At 35.6% G+C, this 14527-nt stretch overlaps 1 protein-coding gene across 1 annotated transcript in view; it reads right to left on the bottom strand.

Moving 5' to 3' along the window:
• Positions 1-14527, bottom strand: part of NDST3 (N-deacetylase and N-sulfotransferase 3) — a 213106-nt gene that overhangs the window by 128894 nt on the left and 69685 nt on the right. The window contains exon 4 of the mRNA XM_025385288.1: positions 6818-6972. Within this exon, the coding sequence (XP_025241073.1) occupies positions 6818-6972 (155 nt within the window). The remainder of the gene's footprint in view (positions 1-6817; positions 6973-14527) is intronic.

Below are 14527 nucleotides of genomic sequence, written 5' to 3'. Positions count from 1 at the left end.
AAGTGGGAGGCTTAAACCCTGATGTTATTTTTGACCTGTTATTCTCTTTTGCTTCCTCATCATCCATCTGATAAAAAACCTTATTGAATCGACGTCAGAAATACTTTTCACATCTAACTTCTTTATGATCCCACTTCTACTAGTTAAAGCTGGCTTTTATTTCCTTTGTTTTTGTTACTTTAATAGCAATCCAGTATGTCTACTTACATCCAATTTTCCCTGCTTGTCTTCATCCTCAACAGTCCTTCTCTAATGTTCTGTGATTCTACCACCTACGCGGAAGTGCTAGAACTTCGGAGTAGATGACAGTGTTATCTTGGAGTTCAAGATAGGTAAAATACGTAGTTCTAAAAATAACTAGATATGGGGCCGGGTGCGGTGGTTCACACCTGTAATCCCAGCACTTTGGGAGTCCAAGACGGGTGGATCACAAGGTCAGGAGATCGAGACCACCCTGACTAACACGGTGAAACCCCATTTCTACTAAAAATACAAATAATAATAATAATAATAATAATAAAAAACAAATAGCCGGGCGTGGTGGTGGGCGCCTGTTGTCCCAGCAACTCGGGAGTCTGAGGCAGAGAATGGCGTGAACTCAGGAGGTGGAGCTTGCAGTGAGCCGAGATGGCGCCACTGCACTCCAGCCTGGGCCACAGAGCGAGACTCCACCTCAAAAACAAACAAACAAACAAACAAAACTAGATATGACATTTCAATTTAGAAAAACAGATTTTAAAATATTCTAGTAAAAAATAGTTGTGAAACAATTGGTAGAAATATGCCAGGGGAACACAGCTAAAGGATATGTATTGCTCTACCACAAAGCTCTAATCATGATGTTATGTTCAACAATACTAATAACTTGAAGATGCAAAAGTCATACTTGTAAAATATAGGGATTACATAAAGCTGGGAAAGATATAAAGCATGTTAAATAACAGAGTCAGTCTTTAGCAGGAGGTTGATATACTAAAACACTGAACATAGAACAAATATGGAATATTAAAGGGACAATTGTAATTCCAAGGCTAGCATTTAGTTTACAAAATCAATTGGATAAAAATAAATACTTGAAGGTTTAATAAATGGCTCATGGGCAGAGGGTCTGGCAGACACAGGTGTGATATGGTGGTATAAAAATTTAATGTGATCTTTGGCTACATTAATACAAGTAAAGTGCACATGAAGAGAAAAATATTTTACTATTTTCTGCTTTGATAACACCACATCAGTGGGCAATAATGTTCAGATTGGGGCATATATTGGGAAGAAGAATGACAAATTAGAAATTGTATGAATATGACAGCTGGGATGATGAGGGGGTTTGAAAACCTGTGGAATGCTTCGAGATACATCACTGAGAGAAAGCGTCGCCTCTTTATTTTCTGTTTTTTTGATGTTTTGATATCTGGGGCCTTGCTAACCCTGGAGAGATTGCTGCTCTCAGGCTAGCCAATTCCTAGAGATAGCAAACACCACCCTGAGAGCACTCTCAGATGTCAATCAAGCAATTCAGAACTCCTATCCTTGACTGCTTCCTTTATCAGACTCTCATATGTTGAGCAACTATCTCCTTCATCTAATCACCCCACAGCAAAGTACCAGATGACTAAAGACAGCTCTTACATCTCAGAACACACTGAAATTATTCAAAGTAGGCAATCCTGAGCCTGCTTACCCTGTCTTGCCTTACCTTTCCTGCAGAAACCACGATAATACTCTTGCCCACATTTTCCCCTTGCTCCCTCTGCCTCCTGAGCAACCCTGGTGCCTCCCCTTGTGGCCCTGCATCCATGGCACACCCTCTTTCTTGGGAACTGTGAATAACAAACTAATCTTTTCAATGGCAGTCATCTCCTGGTCTATTGGACTCACCATACCTGAATAATAACAAAACATACATTATAATACAGTAATGATAGAATCTTAAGAGCTAGAAGAAACATTTACTTTTATTTTTATTTAACGAACATTGAGTACCATTCTCTATACATATCTTATCTAGATTAGAAGAACTCTACTTCCTAAATCTATATTACTTCCATACCTTCCCTTATAAATATACTGATTCTAGTCCCTTCTAAATCTTAAGACAGACTGATTATCTTCTGGAATGATACTAAAAATATCTACCAACCAGCATGCCATGCCACTGAGCAATCAGAACTGCTGCCAGCTAGACAGCTGGAGCTCGGTGCTGGAGACTCTTTCTGGGCCAGGCCCCTTTAGTTCCTGAGAAATGGGGAGATTTGGGACACCTTGGGGAAGCATCCGATGTGGTAACGGGATAGGGGTAAAGTATTGTCACATTTCAATATTGTAATAACTGGCATAGCCATACCAGTACTTTTGGTTGAACAGTAGCCCTGATAATATATCCCTTAGTCTTCTTTTGTATCTCTTGCCTTCTTTAATTTCCTTTAGCTGTTCATTTTATGAAGTAAATTATAGACTTCATCATATTGGTCATTTTGCTCTGAACAACGGCCAGTGTCTTTCTTAAACTGTGCTGCTTGGATTACTCTAAAGCGGCCTACCAGCTGAGTGGACTCTGCGACCTAACTGGAATTCTCTATTTCTATTAGGACGCCTAGAATTATAATTTGTGCTCAATATCAGTAAAACGAAAATCTCATATGCCTTTTTATAAAGTGCATCACTGAAATAAAAGTGATAGTACTCATTCATTCTCTAGCTGGCAAGCAAACTAATTAAAAGATCATTCCTTAGCCAGCAAGTCTTTCAATATATTTTAAATTACATTTGGATACTATAATCTTTATTTCCATATTGGAAAAGTTAACATGCTCACTAATCTAAAAAGTTTTATAATTGACAATAGACATTCCAGCTAATGTAAATTAACAGGTTCTGCTGCACTTTGAAAAGAGAGGCAAAAAGGACACCATTTAAAAGAATGATGATAATGCAATTAGAAGTTCAATCTTCAGTAAGATTTTTTGTTACCATGAACATCGTTCTACTACTACTAACTTTAATAGTATTGTCTATAAAGGCATTAAATATCATCTATTATTGGCAAAGAGTTCTATGATAGAAATATCTATTAACTATTTTATCATTAAAAATGTAACAACCACCATTTTCCAAAATTTAGATACAGTTCTTCAGTTGAGTACTATTGAAGACTTTTTTGAGGTTAAAATAGAACACTATTTTACCTTTCTAATGATATGTTATTCTATTTTAAAGACTGTAGAGTCAATATTTTAAATTTTGTGGTAGGTCATTATTAGTGATACATTTAATCTTCGTCTCAGAATTTGTACCTTTCAAAAAAAAAAAAAATCCCCTGTTGAAATTTCAGTTTAACCCATGAATTAGCCTATATTTGGTAACTAAAATTTTTTTCCAATCAACCTCTAAAGCTGCATTTCCTGATGGGTGTAATCATCAAATGCAAGTTTGCTTAAAGGATTTACTTGACCTTTCATAATAAACTATTAGAGCTTTCGAAGACAAATTAAAATAGACATCAAATTTGTGTCCACATTGTGGAAAAGGATAATAGGTAAGATGTATTTGTTAAAAGTCAATGAAAATAGCAGATGTTTGGCTGTAAATGATGATAACAAAGGCCAAAACCCAAAAGTTTTAGATCAGAGTCTCAGATTCTCCTAGCTGGAAAGGTACTTTAAATGTCCTCTAACCCAATTACCCATTTGAGTATTGCATCCATGACCTCCATTTTTGTTTGAACATCTATTTGCTCCCAAGACAGCCCACTGCTTCTTTGCATGTTCTTTCATTTTCTTCATTGGGAAATACCCACACTCATTTTAAAATCAAGAGCCTCCAAGCTGATGGAGAAGAGCAGGATATAATTCGATTTAGAAATGCAATATTAGCACAGGTTAAACATTAGATTGTTCCATCTAGTGAGGTGAAGTAGGATTTTCTCCAGAGTACTTTTCACTGAGTTAAAGTGGATTCTGTAGCTATATATGATAAGTGATATTTGGTCAAGTGGAAATTTCCTCAGATTTAGTTTTTTTGTCTTCCCCACCCTTTTGGCCCCCTCCAACATTTTAGAGACTCTGCCTATATTAGGGAACTTCAGAAGATCTGAGGGAAAAGTTGCCCTGTGAGTTCCACCTCAAGTTCTCCATTCCCTTTGTATTACCAGCATAACCAGATATTCCCTTGGATTACCAGCAGAAAAGAAATCTTGATTCACACCTGTGAATTGGGTTGGGAGACTAGGGAGGAAGCCTGGTGGGGGGGCACAATTTATGCAGCACTAGAAGACTTAACACTGCAATTTATGCAACATTAAGATTTCTGGTCTTAATTGTACTGCTAGTGAGTTTTATAATCATGAATAAATCACTGCATTGCTCTGATTCTCAGTTGCTTCATCTATAATGGGAGAATAAATAGACCTACAATTCAGGGTTAATTTAAGAAAATAATAAAAATATGTTAAAATTGGAAACCCTTGATCTTTTCTTATTATATCTTTAAAGTCAGCAACAATGCAGTTTTGTAACCCTAATGCCTAATGGAAAGTAAAAGAGTTAACACATACTTAGAAATTGGGTTAAATTCACATTAAACAAATGTCATCCCAATACAAAGTAAACTTTTAAACTTAAGGATTTTTGTCCCTCTTACCTGTCTGTCCAAACACCTCAGGAGCCTAGGCAAAAATTAAAGATGGCAATTTTATGATACTAGATATAATGATAAAAACAACAGCTGCCATCTATTGAGTGTTACATGCTAATTGCTGTTCCCAAATGCTTTATATATATATATATATATATATATATATATATATATATATATATGCTCTTTCATGTTGTTATGGCTGGGGAGGGACTGGTTCTGGATTCAGTCTTTTTTCATATCTATCCTCTCACAACAAAATGAAATCCACTTGTCCTGGATTTGATTAAACACTAAACAATATATTTGGTCTTATTTCTGGAGATCTATTACAACTACTCTCTACTGCTTCAAAAACAATAATGTGAATTGCCAACATGTAGTTCGGAATGACTCTTCTAAGAAATCTGCTTTGCTTGACATTTAAGTTAGGTGGTTAAGAATGACCAGATACTGTTTTTGAATTATTCTTTTATTCATGATGCTTTTTAGTTGGGAATTCTGAAAAATGCATATAACTCCTGTGCATGCTTGTTCTAGCATATGTATTAAGTATATTCTTAGAATATGTACTTCCAAACATCTGAAAAGGTTTTAAACATAAACATAATATTGGCATTCATTGATTCATTCCCGTAAAAATAGAACACCCATTGTTCTAGATACTACTAGTTTCAGCAGATATAGCAGTGAATGACATGTCTTTTATCGAAGCTGCTTTGGTACATTATTTTTGGAAAGCTATCAAAACAACAACAACAGCAACAACAATTTCACTCCTCACTTCTCAGTATCTTATCTTTTACTGGTGCTTTACTTTACTGTATTTATGTATTTTCTTCTCTCACAAATCCCATTCTCTTTTCCTCAACAGATTTAGAAATAAACCACAAAGTAATTTTTTCTCCACATAATTTATTACTGATGAATGTTGCCAGTATCAGCAATCTAGATTTCTGGAAATGACAGAATTAATGTTTACTCTATCGAGATATGAGTTTCAGGACTTTCTAATACAAATTCTGGCACTGTTTTACCAATTTTACATGCTGTTTATTATGTCCATTTATATTTTTTAGGAAAAAAGATGACTCTCCTTCTCACAGGAGTTTTCATATACCATCAAAACATTTTCACAATATCAGCGTGGAGGAGCACTATTCTTGCTTTCTTGACAAAATATCAATATGTGGCAAAGGTGCACCTGAAGCTATTTGTATATTTGGTGGAGTAGATTGAAGCTAAAAGACAAATATGGGCTCCTGATGCCACCATAAAGTATTTGGTCTTATATATCCTCAAGAAAAAAAAATATAGTGTATAAATTCTAACCTCGTCTTATATATGTTTGAGTAAGGTGCTGTGAGAACCAACTAAAACTTCTTAGCTCTAGCAACTGGTGTAGAAAACCATTCCATGTAAGTGTACCTCGGTACTCTCTCTGATCACAAGCACATTTTTCTTCATAATGTTCTTATTTAAACTTTTACTATAAATTTCCCTGTCCTGAATATAAACCCTTCAGTATCACATGGTGCACCTTGCTTCAGCTAAGCAAATGTTCCATCCATATAACATATATGTTTGCAATGCTTTTAACTGTTTAGATTGAGTCTTTATTACCTCATGCAGTCATTATGGTCTCCTACCTGCTCTTTTCTCTCAACCTCATTTCATGCCTGTTCATCCTGATACCCAAGAATTATTCTTATTTCAGGATGTATCTAAAATCTCATTTCCAGAAGAACCCATCTTGGGCTACTCCCAGTGATACTTACTTCTTTGAACTGTGGGTTTTCTGTCTGTGAAGTTTGGCATTAGATCATGAAAAAATATTTTATTTTGTTGGGGAATTGTTTAACGTGCATATTTCTGCCTTCCCAGTGCAGCAGGAAAATCCTTCTGGACAGGAGCCATGTCTTAGGAGCTCTAACCATAACGTCATCATAAATTTTGTATCTTGTGAAGTCCCTCTTAAATTAGATCCTTCAAAACATTAAGTATAGTGGTAAGCACTCAATACAAACTCAAGAGCCACATACTGAAAGGTGGCAATACCAAAATCTTCTAAATGATCATATGAAAAAGTTACTTAAAAGCGCCGCTATGCCATAATATAATAACCTTTTCATTTCTCCAATCAGTGTACACTACTTCAATGCAACAGTCAAAGTGAATTACTTACTAAGGCAAACTTTTTGTTGAGAATCATCTGCTCCACCAAAGATGATTCGTTGTGGAAGAGGTGGGGCTGCATATGGCTCCACATGTGAGGAAACCACCAGAACTCATCCACAGACCCCAACAGACAGTCATCCCCTTCATCTTCCTCTTCAGTTCCTTTAGGGGGGAAAAAGATTATCCAATTAATTCCAGTTAGGCAGATCTATGATCAATCAATCAATCAATCTACCTATCTAATATATTCTCATATATGTATTTAGAAGACATCATTTATTCTGTTTTATGTGTAAGGCTTTAAACTCAAATGTATCAAAGGAAAATCTGTTAGAAAATAATCAGAGACCATGTAAAACTCTTAAACGTTATTAAATATGAGACATGGATTTGAAATCACTGCAAAACGAAAATATATAACCATTCCCAAGGATATTAGAACTCTTAACTTTCAGGATTTTTGTGCAATTGGTAGTCTGGAGAGAATGGGGGATAAGTAGGAAATGTAATTGAGGAAATATGAGTAAGGAATGTGTGTCACAGCCTCAGAAGTAGTAGGTCATTGTGACATGGGCTGCATATACAACAAAGTAATTCTTTTATTCAGGTTCCTCCTTAGGTCTGGGAAGAAGCTACTTAGTATTTGGTGAAAACTGATGCATAAGAAAGAGAAAAGAAGGAAATGTGGAAATTGTTATTGGGAAAATTAGAGAAAACTGAAGGATAAACAAGAAGAAAGGGTGAAAGTGATGGACAGAAGTTGCGAAGTGGTGAAATCATAGTCACCACTATCAAAACAATCCAAGCTGCTCCTTGGTGGTACTCATGTTCCATATGCTTGTCCTTTCTCTCAAGTTGTTGGAAGAAGATTTTCCATCACGAAACTCCTATTTCCTTAAGTGTCAGCCCTGTTGTTGTTTCTTGGAGGTTTCATACTTGAACTCATTTTATTTCTTCCCATTTTCCTTGGCCTGCAGTTCAGTGGACTGCGGGAAATTTCACTGTTCTTTTAACTTATTTGAAGGGGCTGAGTCCTTTTTGTACTTCCCCAGGCATAGCTTCTTTACTATAGCATAAAATAAGAACAGTGTAAGGTGCTCACTACTGACCTGGAATATCATAAGATAATACTAGTCATTATACAATTATGCAGCCACACTTGAATTTTAGCCACAACATTGAATCCAATAAGCTCCCAGAGTAGTGGGTTCTTCCTATGATGTCCTTTCTGTGTGGAGAAAAATCTCCTCCCATATTTTCAATGGAAGCTCTGATATGATTTGTTTTATTAGAGCCCTACAGGCTAAAGATGGAGAATGGACTGCTGCCAGTCATTCTAAACCCAGTCCCTGTTAACATTGTTCATTCAACTTCTCAAGAGAAGGGAGGCAGAGTCTATTGGCAGGAAAAGAATCAGGTCCTGTGATTTGGTGGGCATTGAAAACCTTTACTGGAGATGAAGGCATACTAAGAGGTTTCATGGTCATTCAAATTTATACAGGAGAAACAAAGATTGAGTGCTATAGAGTGAGTGGAATAGCATAATCCTTCAAGGACAGTCTTCAGTTTCACTTTCATATGCTTAAGTACTCTGCTGCTATGAAGGAACTTCCTCTCCACTACATACAAAGATTACATCTTTAAATCTAATGTTTTATTTTCTTTATTTTTTCTTCTTAATATACACTTATGTTACCATTGTATAGTAGAACGAGTATAGCCTTTGAAGTCAGAAGGCTTTAGTTTATTTGTAGGTTCCAACACATTTGAGTTGTGTGGCCAAGTCACATGATCTCTTTAATGTCTGTATTCACGTAGGTAAAAAGATGGACAGCAGTACCTATTTTATTTTTTGGGGGAGGTAGTGTCTACATAATTCTGGCAATATTGGGCAACTTATAATGCCCCTTTCTTTTCTTCCTGTATTTCCTACTTCAGTTCTTCTTGTGTTTCCTTGCATGTCTCCTTGAGTTTTTTTTCCTCATTACAATACTACATGAAAGGAGGAGGTAATTTTCACATGTGCTATGTGGGAGAGGTGACATTATGTTCAAGAACTGACCAAGTCATTATATTAACTCATTAGCCTGATTAATGAATGAGTCACCAGCATTCTTGGAGCTTCTGAGCGGTTTTCTTATGGCTCAGGGAAATTTTATAGAGAGAAAGGCAAGAAAAATAGGAAGATGGATTCAGGGGTTTAGAAACTCTGATGATCCTAACCATGGCAGGTTCTTGGGTCCTTCTAAATTTGAGGTGATAAATAAGGTGACTTAGTAAAGAAGCATTTTGTAGGTGTGACTGGTGATCTTAAATACATGTTTTGCTTGACATAAGAATGATGTCATTTAGTTTCCCTGCATTTAAACATCTCTGCTTCTATCCAAGATACTCCCCTGTTGCTTAACATTTTGTAGTCTCCAGGACACTGTATTAGTGTCAGTTATTTGTTGCCATTTTATTTTCTCACACTGAGAGCAGGCAGAATCTCTTGGAGTTTCCCAGAAATCAATTCATTCCTGATTTCCACATACCCTGCAATGTCAGTGAGCTGAGATTCCCTAGTTTATAAGAAGTCTCCTCTCCTACCGCTTTTAAGCTCTATTCCTTGTTGCCTATAATTCCTATCTTTTCCTGCAACTTTCCTGTTATCTTTCCTTTATTCATGCTTTTTTAGTTGGACTCTGCTGAAATATTATTTATCAGAACAGAACAGCAGATCTCAGGGTTCTTTGAAAAGATAGCTCAGGCATTTGTTGTCCTTTCCTGAACATCATGGTGAAATCTGTGACTAAAATATTCATACATTTGAATCATGCAAGAGTTAGACAAATAATATCTGCCTTCTGACATATTTGTCTCAGTTCACATTAGGCATGATTTTATGTCTTCTCTTTATAGATTTGTCTTATCTGATTTCTTTTAATCCTACTTTGAGAATGTTTTACATTAGAATTACATTGAAAACAAATGTCTCTTGCTTATTACTTTCATAATTATGGGCTGGGCTTGGTGGCTCACGCCTATAATCCTAGCACTTTGGGAGGCTGAGGCGGGTGGATCACAAGGTCTTAAGATCGAGACCATCCTGGCTAACATGGTGAAATCCCATCTCTACTAAAAATACAAAAAAAAAAAAAATTAGCCAGTCGTGGTGGTGGGCACCTGTAGTCCCAGCCACTGGGGAGGCAGAGGCAGGAGAATGGCATTAACCTGGGAGGCGGAGCTTGCAGTGAGCTGATATGGCACCACTGCACTCCAGCCTAGGCGACAGAGCGAGACTCTGTCTCGGAAAAAAAAAAAAAAAATTTTCGATTAAAAAGCAGTTGAAGTGTAATTAACTGTGGGTTAATTACATTTGGTTGGACTGTCATGGCCTCTTGCCAACTCTTTGCTTCCCCACTTTGCCCACGTTTGTTAGAACTGGAGGAAAAGAGAAGAACAAGAAGTCAAATTCTTCAATTTTAAGTGTCATTTCCTTTTTCTGGGAAGATGCAGATTATATTTATTTTCTTTTCTTTTCAACTTTTATTTTAGATTCAGTGGGGACATGCAGGTTTGTTACCTGGGCATATTGCATGATGCTGAGGTTTGGGATATGAAAGATCCCGTCACTCAGATAATGAGAATAATACCCAACAGTTAGTTTTTCAACCTTTACTCTTCTCCTTCCCTCTCTGCTATTAGCCCCCAATGTCTACTGTTGCCATCTCTATGACTATGAGTACCGGTTGTTTAGTTCTCACTTATAAATGAGAACGTGTGGTATTTGGTTTTCTGCTCTTGCATTGATTCACTTAGGATAATGGCCTCCAGCTGCATCCATGTTGCTGCAGAGGGTATGATTTCATTCCTTTTTTATGGTGGTGTAGTATTCCATGGAGTATATGTATCAGATTTTCTTCAGTCAATCCACCATTGGATTGGATGGACACATGGACACCTAGGTTTATTCCACATCTTTGCTACTGTGAATAGTGCTGTAGTGATCATGTGAGTGCATGTGTCTTTTTGGTATAATGATTTGCTTTCTTTGGATATATAATAATGTCCAATAATGGGATTGCTGGGTTGAATGTTAGTTCTGTTTTAAGTTTTTTGAGAAACTTCCAAACTCCTTTCCACAGTGTTAAGTGCCATTTCTTAACTTGTCACAAAACTATGCTGAAGTCTTATAAAGTTATTGCAAACTATAATTTATTTTTAATATATTTATTTAAATAACTGGTCTCTACACTACTTTATCTGTAGTGTTTCCTATTCTGATATTATATTTAAAATCATCATTGATTGAGACTCTATGTTGTGTTGTTATGTCAAGCACTGTGTTGGGTACTTTACAACCATCATTTCACTTCATTCTCAAAACAACCTCATGAGGTGAGGGCTGCTGCCAACTTCATTTTACAAATAAGGGAATTGATATTTGGAGAGGTAAAGTAACTTGCTCCATGTCACTGAGAGGTTTGGAACGGAGCCTGAACTGAAATCCTGAGTTCTAACTCAGATTGAGCAACTCCAAATTCAGGGCCCTTAACTGTCATTCACTGGCCAAACGTGGAGTCTAGAAATAAGATCAGCATTTACTCAGTCAGTATAACATTGCTCTTCCCGTTGTTAATTTCTTCTGTAATATAATTAGAATGTATAGTTACTATTGGATCTCAGTGATTTTGGGAAACATAAAAAACTAACAAATCTATAAATAAGGAGAATCTTTTGTCATTCAGCTTCCCTAATCAAGGATGGATTAAGACTATTTTTTGACACTTCACTAGCTATGTGACCTTGGGCCCCTTTAAGTTTCTATGTTCTTATCTAGAAAACAAGTTAACACATTTTTTAACTTCTAGGATTCAGTAGAAAAGTACATGAAAAGTGCTTAACAAAGCACTAAAAGGGAACTATGATTTTTATTTTTTATCCCTTTATTTCTCACATAAATGCATATAACCTTCAAAAATTAAAATAAATCAAACAAGATAAAGCTCTCTTCTGACATAAAGTATTACTACTATGACAGTGCCACTTTTCTTTTTCCCTTCAAGACTGAGTAAAATGGATAGAATTTTTTATAGAAAAAGGAATAGCAATTTCTTCATTTAGAAAGGAAGACAATATAATTCAATTACATTTTATCCCATCTAAGTTTTGAAAGATCAAATATTAAATTTTACATCTGTTCCCTCTAAAAAATGATTTAACTGGCCTTAGACAACCCTGGCTACAGTTCTGTGGAAACTCTCATGTTATACACAAATAACAAGACCCTTTCAAACCTTGGCCTCTGTTTCCACCTGTGTTGTACTTTCTCTGACTAGGGAGAGGATACTCTTATTATGAGCTGTGGGAAGTGCCCAAGTAAAGAAAGAGGACAAACCTTACAGAGATGAGAAGGAATGACATGAATTGGCTAGCATAGTTCCCCAGTATTCAATGATGGGCAAAAAAATAATGGAGTTGTCAGGAGTGTTTTCTTGTATTTCTTGAGCAAATCTGGGCTGTCCTGGTTTTGCTGTGATGTCTCTTCCTACCATCTCCCTTTCCCCCTAAACATACCACGTATTTCACCTTAAGTTTGCCCTGATGGTTTTTTATCCATATGATAATTTTCATTTATATAATAGGCGTCAAAGAATCTAAGACAATCATCCTGAAGTTAGGATATCCTAACTCAGAAGTTTAGGAAGAGGTTATGGGCAGTCTTCTGTTTCCTTAAGCTCTTGGGGCTCTCCATTGTGAAAGTTAGTGATGCTATGAGTCTAACTTCGCTAGAAAGGTGAACTAAACCTCTGCACATAAAGAGAAAGTTCTCACTTCACATATCTATTGCCAAGGTAGCAGAACTTTCCTGTTAGGAAAAGATTTAAAATAGATGTCTAATTATGTTTTTATTTTTGAGGTTACAATAAGAACCAACTCACTGAATCGTAAAACAAAGTCAAACATAAATCATGAAGTTCCCAGTTGTTAATATTTAAAACAATCACAGAAAAAGTGTATTTTATGTATTGATCTAAGAAATTCAGGGGAATAAAAGCTTCAGAGCTTCTTATGTTAAAGTTATTCTTAAAACCTACACAGTTTTCAAATTGATAGGTGAAAGTTATATGTAGTTGTATGATTATACATATTGTATTCATTACACAATAGTACAACAGGAAAATACTATAGCCAAGTCTCATGGCTCTGTAACTTCCATGGAAACAAATAGACATTCACTTGCTCTAGAAATACAATATTACTTCTATATAAAAATAAAATTACTATTTATATTGTTCATGTGCATATGGAGATTATATTGATGTTAGTATACGGATAAAATTCTCAGCATGATATGTTTATTAAACCCTTGAAGGTATTCATCAAATACATACAAAGTAAGTCTTGCTCATATTATCAAATTAAAAGTTTGAAAAGTATTTGCAATTGTAGAAAACTGATAAACTTGTTTAAATATTATATCACTTTAAAAAATTACTTATGAGTTTATTCATTCAGATCTAACACACATATATGTTATAAAATGCAAAGGTTCAGAAAAAAATTAGTAAAAACTCTTCTTTTCATCTTTCTTGTTTGATTCTCAAATTCTCTTCTTCACTGATGTGGTTTGGCTCTGTGTCCCCACCCAAATCTCACCTTGAATTGTAATAATCTCCATGTGTCATGGGTGGGGCTGGGTGGAGATAATTGAATCATGGGGCCAGTTTCCCCCATACTGTTCTCATGACAGTGAATAAGAAGTCTCACGAGATTTGGTGGTTTTATAAATAGGAGTTACCCTGCACAAGCCCTCTTGCCTACTGCCATGTAAGACACCCCTTTGCTCTTCCTTCATCTTCTGCCATGATTGTGAGGCCTCCCCAGCCATGTGGAACTGTGAGTCCATTAAACCTCTTTCCTTTATAAATTACCCAGTCTCAGGTATGTGTTTATTAGCAGCATGAAAACTGACTAATACACTCATGGTTACCCATTCCTACCAGTTTATTATGAATTCTCTCACAGATATCCTATACCTGTATTACTAGCTCTTATATAAAAAATACTTAATTTTAGCATCATTCAGTTTATCTTTTTTTTTTTTTTTTTAACAGTCAGCCTTTTCTATCTTATTTAAGAAATCTTGCATAGCACAAGTTACTTAACTACTCAGTAACTGAGTTTTCTAAGCTATAAGAGTTCTATACATAGAGTTGTACAGATTTCACCTTCTCTTTTATTTTTATATAAATGGGAACATATTCTAATCACTGTACTATGCCTTGATTTTTGTATAGTTTTTATCTTCTCCTTTATTTTTATACAATTGGGAGCATGTTCTAATCACTGTACTGTACACTGATTTTTCAGTGTTTCTTGAGAGCTCTTTCTATATGGTTTACATTTAAAATTATCTCTTTTTAATGACTGCAGAACATTCCATTATATGAGTATACCAATACATGTAATCTGTTTTTTTAACTTCTAAAAATACAGGTTATTTCTTTCAATTACAAAATTGTGTTCACCTATCCTGAGGCAAGTCAAAATATCTTTACTCATTTTAATTATATTTGTGAAAAAAACTTTGTAATTATTCTCAATATTTAGAGTGATTTATTTTCACATTTAATAGGGAAATCCAGAATGAGAGTCCACAGTTACATGGCCATATAATTTTTGATAATAATAATACAATGAAGCAGTGGGAAGGGATGGTCTTTACAATACT

This window comes from Theropithecus gelada, chromosome 5 (genome assembly GCF_003255815.1).
Source record: "Theropithecus gelada isolate Dixy chromosome 5, Tgel_1.0, whole genome shotgun sequence".
NCBI classification, from domain to species: Eukaryota; Metazoa; Chordata; class Mammalia; order Primates; family Cercopithecidae; genus Theropithecus; species Theropithecus gelada.
Note: the sequence above shows the minus strand (reverse complement) of the source record. Positions and strands in the feature narration are given on the sequence as shown.